This window comes from Parasteatoda tepidariorum, chromosome 9 (assembly GCF_982258835.1).
Source record: "Parasteatoda tepidariorum strain Cologne lab strain chromosome 9, Ptep-v5.0, whole genome shotgun sequence".
NCBI classification, from domain to species: Eukaryota; Metazoa; Arthropoda; class Arachnida; order Araneae; family Theridiidae; genus Parasteatoda; species Parasteatoda tepidariorum.
The window spans coordinates 29,037,195-29,047,035 of NC_141763.1; the positions used below are offsets into that span (position 1 = coordinate 29,037,195).

Genomic DNA, 9,841 nt, shown 5'->3' on the forward strand with positions numbered 1-9,841 from the left:
GCTTCGAGTTACTATACTGGGCATTAGAACGTACACATGTGCTCAGTCGAGCGCGCGCTTTTGCTCGGTTTTGACGTGAATTGTGTGATCTGTGAGTGATCTTACCATTGTTTTGATCTGTTTGTGTATGTACAATGGATGCGGAAGCGTTTGACACAGAATTGTTTATTGATGAAGTCGAAAAAAGAAGATGCATCTGGGACATGGAGTGTCCAGATTATAAAAATAGAGTCTTGAAAAAGCATAATTAGACATTATTAGAATATAATATAATTAGAATATACAAAGCATAATTAGTATTAATTAATGATACATTTATTCAAATTGTAATACGTTAAATTAATAAAATTAAGGCAGTATGTCTTTATACAAGTACCACATATTTGTAATACAAATGCACTAGAGTGCACTTATGAAATAAGTCAGTGTTTTGTGTTCACAACATCTTATACACTAATGTTATCAGCAGTGTATATTTCACATAAACGCTTACACCATGCGGTCTTGCCAAGGGAGTTTCCCGTCCGTAACGAAGTACTGCGTAAACTTGTCCCTCACAGTTCTTGCGTAGTTACATGCCCGAGGAACTTGCCATGTGCCATCAACACTTTCAAATGGTGCTTGATAATAAGTTTCTTCCTCCCTGAAGCCATCTTTGCGTCTAAAGTAATTGTGTAGAACGCAGCACGCCAATACAATTGACTCAGCAAAATCACTAGAATGCACTCACTAGATGGAAGGAGGCTCATTCTGTTGAGGTGCTCTGCCAAGCAGTCGTGGCCTGTTGAGAGTCTGAAGTTTGCCACAGCCTTCTTACGAGGACTGTGACAAAATTTCTTCTAACTGTTTAGGATGTTAGCCCAGGGTTTTCCGGTGGATTTCACTGCTTGGTTGCGCTTTAGGTGGGTAAAAAAAATGACTATGTTGTTAACTCTATGAAGGACTGTGGTTTTCAATTCTAACCACATATTTTGTGGCAATAATGTAAAAAAATCATTTAAATAAATCATTTAAATAAATTATTCTACTAGTTCCAAACTAAAATAATTTTATTGATCCTGGTGTTTTACTTTTAAAAAAATCTTGACCTCAAAGAAAGAGTTAAATCTTTCTATATTTTGATTTCTCGTTTATTTTTTTTTTCAGGCGATATTGGCTATCCCTAGGAGCCATGGCTTATAACTCCTTACCATGATCCGAATCCAAATAGTGCTGAAGAAAATTTTAAGAAGGTTCATTCAACAGCTAGAAACTGTGTTGAACGGTGCAATGGCTTATTGAAATTACGGTTTCGAGGTCTTTTTAAGCACAGGGTGCAACACTTTGAACCCACAACAGCAAGTAAAATCATCAACGCCTGTGCCATTTTGCACAATCTATGTGTTAAGAAAAATATAGCATATGACTAAAGTTTTGAGGAGGAGAGGAAAGTGAAGATGAATTTGATATTATATATTGCATCCACTATATTCCATGGGAAATACATCTATGCGAAGTGAAGGTTTGCGTGTAAGAGAGACCACGAAAAATTCTTTAATTTAAATCCCTATTTCTACTATGATTCTTTTTTAACTATGTTTGTGAATTTTTTATCATATTCGTATCTTATGTATTTTTATCATTTGTTAATTTCGTATTAATGAATTCAATAGAAAAAAATTTTCAATTTTAGTAGTCTTTTTTTCTTCTTCTATGTAATTATTCTAACATAAACGAAATTACTTTTAACTACATTAATTTACGATAATTTATTAATGAACTTCTGAACGAAAGCCCTGATGTAAAATGTATCATCAGCATTAATAATAATAATAAAAAAAACTTATGGAATGTAAACAAAAGAGTGAATATCTTTTCAGGGGAGCTAGTTTCTCCTCAAATAAGCTAACACAATGAATAATGTTTTTACATATGGCTTTATTGGAAATATTAATCCACATGCAATGTTCAGCTTTAAGTGAACATAAACAAGGAAAACAAATGACAAATGCATATTAACACAAAGATAAAATTAAAGTAAAAAAAATATGTACAGGGAAGAATGAGGAGTAGTCTTTGTGTGTGATTTCTGGCATCCCAGTAAAGTTTACAGAGACCACCCCGCTCTTGAGATTGTTTGTCTTGTTAAGGGCATACAAGCTAGTGGTCTGAGTTCTGGATGTTAGCCCAGGGTTTTCCGGTGGATTTTACTGCTTGGTTGCGCTTTAGGTCGGTCATAGTCGAGTGTCCCTTTCTTGGCTAGTTGGTCTGCCTTTTCATTGCCATTGATTCCCACATGCAAAGGGATCCACTGGATCATAATAGTTTTGTCGGCATTCTCGAGAAAAATCAAATTATCTCTAATTTCTGAAACAGTCTGAGTATCTGAATCATGGTTTATGGCAACTGCCTGGATAGCTGCCTTAGAGTCGACAAGAGTTACTGCTTTGGTGAAGTAATTGATCTTATTCTTAAGGTTTTCCAGGGCTAGCGATATAGCGAAGATCCCTGCATCAAAATTTGACATATAGTATCCCACAGGGGAGCTGTGAGAAAAGAGCTTAATGTGTACTGCTCCTCTGCTGTCTTGTATTTTTGAGCCGTCAGTGTAAACTCTCGTCCATTCTGGTTCAGGGTATAGTTCTTGGAGCATGCATAACGCATTTATTCTTAGTACTGTGTCAGGTATGTTTTTTCTCACCCAAATCATTGATATCTAGTTGATGCCTGACATCTATAAAAGTTTGAGAGGGTTTGTTATGTTCTTGTTACATTTGTTATGTTCTTGTTACATATAATTGACTCATCTTCTTAGAAATCAGGCAGTAATTTTTCACATACGTCTAGAGGAGAAATCTGGGTCTTCGTGTAACTTTGTTTTGATTCATTCATCCATTGCGCTCTATGAGAGGATTTCATTTTAACATAAGTGCCAACTGCTTGTATTTTAATTTCAGTGATAATTGGTGGATTAGAAGTATAGTATTGTAGGGCTATAATTGGGGTTGTCTTCACTGCTCCGGTGATAAGTGTTAAACATATTATGTAATTTTCTTATGTTATGTAATTATGTTATGTACATATCACATCTGCTAGTGTGAAACCTGTATATTTCTTCATTTGAATTTATAATAATTGACTCCACATCTTGCAATTTCACTTACTCGAACAGGATTTATTAACATAAAGATGATTATTTTAATGAGTTTAATTAATTTCAACAAATATAATATATTTTCAAAGTAATAAATCATTTTTCCCTTTCTTTGAGTAAGAAGGCACATAAACAAGATAAAACCTATTACTAACTCAAGCAAAATGAAGCATGAAACGGATAACGTTCATATGAACAAGATAACAGCCGGAACTCTTTCACTAATTACTGATAGATACATTCTTTACAAGCAATTCCCCTGCTAAATAAATATCTTGAGTCAACATAAAATTTAAATCAGCTTTGAGCGGTAGAGTAAAGACATTATATTTAACGAATGATACTAATTATTTGGATCTGAAAGAATTTCTCTTGTCTAAGCAAGAAAAGATAAATGATGTGATATCAACAGTAGTTCAAAATCAAGATATGAAAGTTAATTGTAAGTCAACATGTTTATATAAGAAAGTTACGAATGATAAAATTGTACGTGAAGAAAAGTGTCTTAAAACTAAAAACACGTCTGTTTTATTATCAACTGATTTACAAGAGTTCTATTCAAATACTGTGAGCAAAATCTCTACAGAAACTGAAAATTTTGAAAAAAAGAAAGGACTGTGGTTGGACTTAGGATAAAATTATTGCATTCGAGATTTGTGTGAATAAGTACAACCTTTCGCGTGGTTGATGAAAACAGAAGCTTCTAATAACAAAGTTGCACAGTCTTGATATAACAAATAAAAAAATATTATCCCAAATGTTTTAGAATAATACGTTGGAATCCTCAAAGAAAACGTAATGCATGCAAATTAAATGAAATTAAAGTAAATGATTTTCAAGATGAGCCTGAGCTACTTCCGAAATGGGTTAGCAAGAAAGTTTCTCTCAAAAATAAAGGTGACACAAATATGTGCCATAACCATGAGTACTATAGAAGAATTAGTGAAATTATTTTCTTTGGATATCGTTTAATTTTTAAATCATTTATCAAACATTGTGCACCAGTATCAAATGATTTTAGATATAAAGAAAAATATGAAAAAGAATGAAATTCTATTGTATATTGAATTTTTCGGAAAATTACTTGTGAATTGGCTGTTTTATGCTGAATAATTTTGCCTTCAATATTTTTCAATCCATAACAAGAATACAAATAGCTATAATAAATAACGATAGGAATAAGGATATTACCAGACACCAGATATTTTGAGTTACAGAAATTAAATATTTTATCCTTTAAGTTTTTGCGCATCCATTTCAGTATCTTAAGGATCTTATGAGCCTGTTTAAAAAGTAAGTATCAGATATATATAAGAAAACAAAAATAATCATAGTAGCAGTACTTGGTGGTAAATGTAGCTTATCGTAATTGAAGAATATGCTGTGCGACATTTTATAGTGAATTTGAGAACGTAAGTTTCAGAATGTATCGAAACTTGAGGATGCTATTTGCTAATCATCTTTATCCAAAGAAAACCATGTAACCTAACTATCTAGCAGAATGAAGCGATTTTTTAAACAATGAGTCATACAATATGCAACATATTATTTCAATATCTTATTCTTAAACATAACATATTTCAATCTTTTTAAAATGCCACTAAACATTCAGCAACTCCTTGAGTTATAGAAAAAAGTAATATCTTAAATTATAGAAAACCTTGTGAATGTGCATTAGAATTACTATACAATCTACATTTTATTTTTCAAGCACTTTTTTTCCTTCTAACTTTCTTGCCCAGAAGACTGTAAAAATGATTATCCCTAAAATTTTGTATATAGCTATAATAAGTTATGTTAATTTGAGAATTAAACCTACCTAGAAAATTTTTGGATAGCCCACCACCCTTTTCTTATTCTGATGAACTTGATTTTGCTAACATTTTGCTAAAAAACTTTCACCAAATTTATAAAGAGGTTAAAGAAAATTTAGATAAGGCTGCAGATGTTAGTATAGATCGTAGAAATAAGATTAGTAAACAGGTGTCTTTTAAAATTGACGATGTAGTTTATTGGTTTAATCCACGGGTTAAACCGGGATTATGCAAGAAATTCAATAAACCTAATTTGGGCCCATATAAGGTGGTGGAGGTCATCTCCCCTGTGGTTGTGCGAATCCAACATATTAATCAACCTAATAATAACAGGTTAGTGCACATCGAAGACATCAGTCGTATGGAAAAAAGGCTGGATTGTCTTAACACCGACGATGAGAATAATGAGATTTTGCAACCCGTTCCTACACAAAGTGAAGATATTTCTTCTTACCCTTACAATCCTAACAATTTGGGAGACAATGTAACAAACAACCAATATTTTGGAGAAATGCAACTTTTACCTACTAGGGGGAGATACAATTTAAGACCTAGACAAAATGGTAGAGTTAGACATAATTAAGTGTTTTATGAAAATGTATATATGCTCTTGTAAATAATTGTTCATTTAGTCATGTTCTATGAATTGTTGCTGTTTCAAAATGAATTAAGGAGATATTTGATATTGCAAATTTAAGTGTTATGCTGATTGAAATTGCTTGTATTAGGCCACAGATAATTTGCTTACCTGTTAAGGCAGTAATAAATATCATGGACTTATAGTGTCAAGACTACTCCGAGATATTTCATGTTAGGCAACTTATAATGTTGTGATTCAAGAATTTGTTATTTTGTGTATATATCATGTGATTTGAATGATGATAATGTCACCGTGATGTTAAGACCCTCTTTTGGGGTACAAATGTGATTATAATGTGATATTGTCAGCTGTGGTTGTTTAGCGCGTATTATACTCAGGAATATTTTTGTGTTATTTGTATTGTTGTGGTATTTATTATATATGTTTTGTGCTAATTTTTGTCCTGACTGGTACCAACACTTATGGTTATAATGTAATTTATTGTAATGTAATAGTGATTATTATGCATGTTTTTGTGCTAAATTTTGTCCTGGCTAGTACCATTACCTTGACACTTAGGGTATAATGTAATTTAATTGGGGGGGGGGGGTTGATATTTGAGGATTTAAATTTTTTTAACTCATGTTAAAATTTAAAGATAGATTTTTTTTCTAAATGTTATTTAAGTTAATGAATGAGGGTTTGATTTATTTAAAAATTGAAGACATTAAATTTGATTTTTTTTGGTGAATTTGGTTTTCTACTTATCTCGGCGCCAAGTTAAGGTGATTACCTTATTCACAGCTGTGCTGAATTTTGATTACATTCAGAGGAAGTTGAAATTAATATTTCGTTGTGGTGCTTCTTGTGAAGTGAAATAAGTTTTAGCTTGGCTATTTTTTTTTAGGTGAATTTAATTAGTAGGTAATTTGTAAGTTTTATATAGTTAAATTTTGTTACTCTTTTTTGTAAATTTCTTTTTGTTAAAAACAAATTTCTTTTTGGGACGGGGGTATTTGTACTGATAAAAGTTCATTTACAGTTTCTTTTTTTGTTTTTATTTTTGTGCCAATAGGTGGCAGCATGAGTCTTAAAACTTATAGTAATGACAGTAAAAATAAACCTTTTTTCTGAACTTTTAATATTTTTATATAAATGTAATAATTAAGTTTTATTGTTAAATATTTTAATTTTAACTAAGAATAGATTAATATAAACCTTTAATTTTATATACTTCACTTTTGGTCGTAAATTTAATTTATAATATTTGTAATATTGTATGGTGGCAACACACTGGGTTGGATGATAAAATTGATGTTTTCGAGAAATTCTGTTGATGTTCACGAGCTGTGGAGGTGGTTGAAAAGCTCCTAGAAAAATTGTTGAGTATCCAAATGAAGTGATAAAATCTTTTTTAGAATAGTGTAATCCGTGCCTTATGGTAAGGCATATTGGCATGATATGTGTGGAGGAGGGAACCCTAATGTATGCCACATGAGTTAGTGCTGGTGAGAGGAAGCTCACGTCTAGTGGTCACACGTGGTATGGTATAATAGTGGTAGTTTTTCATCTACCAAACCTAATGGCTAAGTGCATAATCTCCAAGCAGTAATGTTAATATGGTATGGTATTATATATATATATTGGGCAAGATGTTAGCCCGTGGTAATCACTGATGTGCAGTTTGCTTGTTTGATGCTAGTCCCCTCTGACAACTTTTTTTCATATGTATTCGTAATGAATGTGTCATTTTTTGTAATTTTTAAAAATGTTTTTTAATCAAGTCCCTTAAGGACTTAATCCTTTTCTGAAGTAATTTAATAAACCCAGTTATTTAATCTAATACCTTAGATAGCATTTATTTTCTTGTTGTGTGATGAGGGTGTTAATTTTTACTTTGCAGTTGAACAGGTAAGGTATCCCATGCTGGAGAATCGGTGGATCATTAATAATTAACTTAGGTAAGGGAAGCAATACACAACGCGATGTTTAAATTTAGGGGAATAAACTATACTAACGGCACAATAATCTAAATAATATCAGACAAAAAGGTCACGTATTTAAACTCCAAAAACTTAGAAAATCATAAATATTTTATAAATCGATTTAAATTTTCTTTTCGAAGGACATTAAAAGAATTTTTTTTTTTGCTTTTTGGACAGAAATCAGCTTGAAAATTGTCTATTACCTAGAAACTTCGAGATATTTTCTATTAACAATTAATTAAACCTCTCCGAGCAATAACAGAACATTATATCGATATTTTTACAGTTTATTAGGTTGCCTATAGTAAAATTAAGCATTCCTCTTTTGAATTAGTCAATGGGTTATCTTAAAATATTCATTTGCACAGGCGACTTTTTTTGGCGGTTTTCTGGACTATCGCCAAATATATAAACCCTTATTGCGACCCAATTTTTTTTAAATTTTGACTACCCCCCCCCTAATTCAAGTGTCTAGATTCCAAATATGTAAAAAAATATATATGTTTATTCAGAGAAAGTACGCTTTTGTGTCTGATTTCGTAACTAAGTTAATAGTTAGCACTAATTAATTAGCATATTTGAGGTCACCCCCAGGAACCATTAAGATTGACACTTAGTTTGTGAAAATCCGATCATTAGAACGAAAGTTATTCAGGGTGATTCTTTTTTTCTTTTTTTTTTGCGGACTGTACATCGCTTATAATTTATTATGCTTCATAATAACATCCCCTTTATTAGTTAATTTTAAATAAAACTTGTTTAATTATAGAAAATTGAATAAAATACTAAACAGATATTGTATTAAAAAAATGTTAAAAATCATAGAAGTTATTCAAAACTAAATTTAGAACTCTAATATAATTTCTAAACTATAAACATAAATTCCACAAACAATTAACGGCAGAAGCAATAGTGGTCCCACAAAAAAGTGATTATTATTTCATTGTAGTATCAACAGGGGAATTAGTGGTCTCAGTCCAGTGGACAACTCATAATCTCGAACGCTGATACCAAGAATGACACGAAAGAGGTTACAAAAAAGGGCTATAAAACTTATTTAATTTCTTATTTTAAATAGACCCTTCAGTTATTAAGTCATTTTAAAATCATATCTATAGATGTATCAACGAGAAAAAAAACTATGTACAAATTAAATATAAAGTATAAATACAAATCAAATTGTATTTTCATTATAATGTATTTTATTATTATCAATAGAGATCATCGATTTAGAGCTTGATCGTTTCGGATTACAACACTGAATTCTTTTTTTTTTTCTTTAATGCCAACTAAAAATGCCATGCTATTACATTAAGATACATGGACTTAACATATGTATAGTAAAAGACAAATAAAATTTTTTACAGGTTTTCTGTAGAGAGGAAAATTTGAGGGTACTGTGTGCAGCAGAAAAAATCTGGCTGGATGGTACTTTTAAAATAGTTCCAATTCATTTTACCCAGCTGTATACAATCCATGCCAGATACATGGGGGTGATGTTTCCTTCTGCCCTACTCCAAGATAAGCTGAAGGAGACTGTGGCTGGATGGTACTTTTAAAATAGTTCCAATTCATTTTACCCAGCTGTATACAATCCATGCCAGATACATGGGGGTGATGTTTCCTTCTGCCCTACTCCAAGATAAGCTGAAGGAGACTGTGGCTGGATGGTACTTTTAAAATAGTTCCAATTCATTTTACCCAGCTGTATACAATCCATGCCAGATATATGGGGGTGATGTTTCCTTCTACCCTACTCCAAGATAAGATGAAGGAGGCTGTACAGAGAAAAATTTGAGGGTATTGCGTGCAGCAGAAAAAATCTAGCTGGATGGTACTTTTAAAATAGTTCTAATTCATTTTACCCAGCTCTATACAAATACATGGCAGATCCCACATACTTAATTTCCCTTTCATTTAACTGATATTCTATATTGATTCAAACAGTTTATGTCTCAATATTTATTTAAAATAAAAGCTTTTCTGTAATCCTTTTGGCCTGGCTACAATGTGGTATAGTTAATAAAAAATAATCAGCAGAATAGTTAAACAAGTATATAAACATTGGTTACAGTGTCTATGAAAAAAAATAGCAAATATTTTCCTAATAATTCTTTTAGGTGCAAAAATTGGGGCTTGTTCACAATTTCAGAAACGATGAAACAACAAAAAAATGGATCAAGAGACTGGTTGCACTTCCATTAGTGCCACCAGAAGAGATGGGCGAGGCTTTCATCTGGCTGGAACAAGAAGCTCCTCCAGGGATTGCTACAGATAAAATGACCGATTACATGGCAAGAACGTATTTAGATGAAACAGAATCTAAATT

General features: G+C 31.8%; 1 protein-coding gene across 1 annotated transcript; it reads right to left on the minus strand.

Moving 5' to 3' along the window:
* Positions 1–2,161: 2,161 nt before the first annotated feature.
* LOC147803460 (uncharacterized) lies at positions 2,162–2,632 on the minus strand. The gene has a single exon (XM_087151327.1). The coding sequence runs from the start codon at positions 2,630–2,632 to the stop codon at positions 2,162–2,164; it is 471 nt and encodes a 156-aa protein (XP_087007453.1).
* Between the last annotated feature and the right edge of the window lie 7,209 nt (positions 2,633–9,841).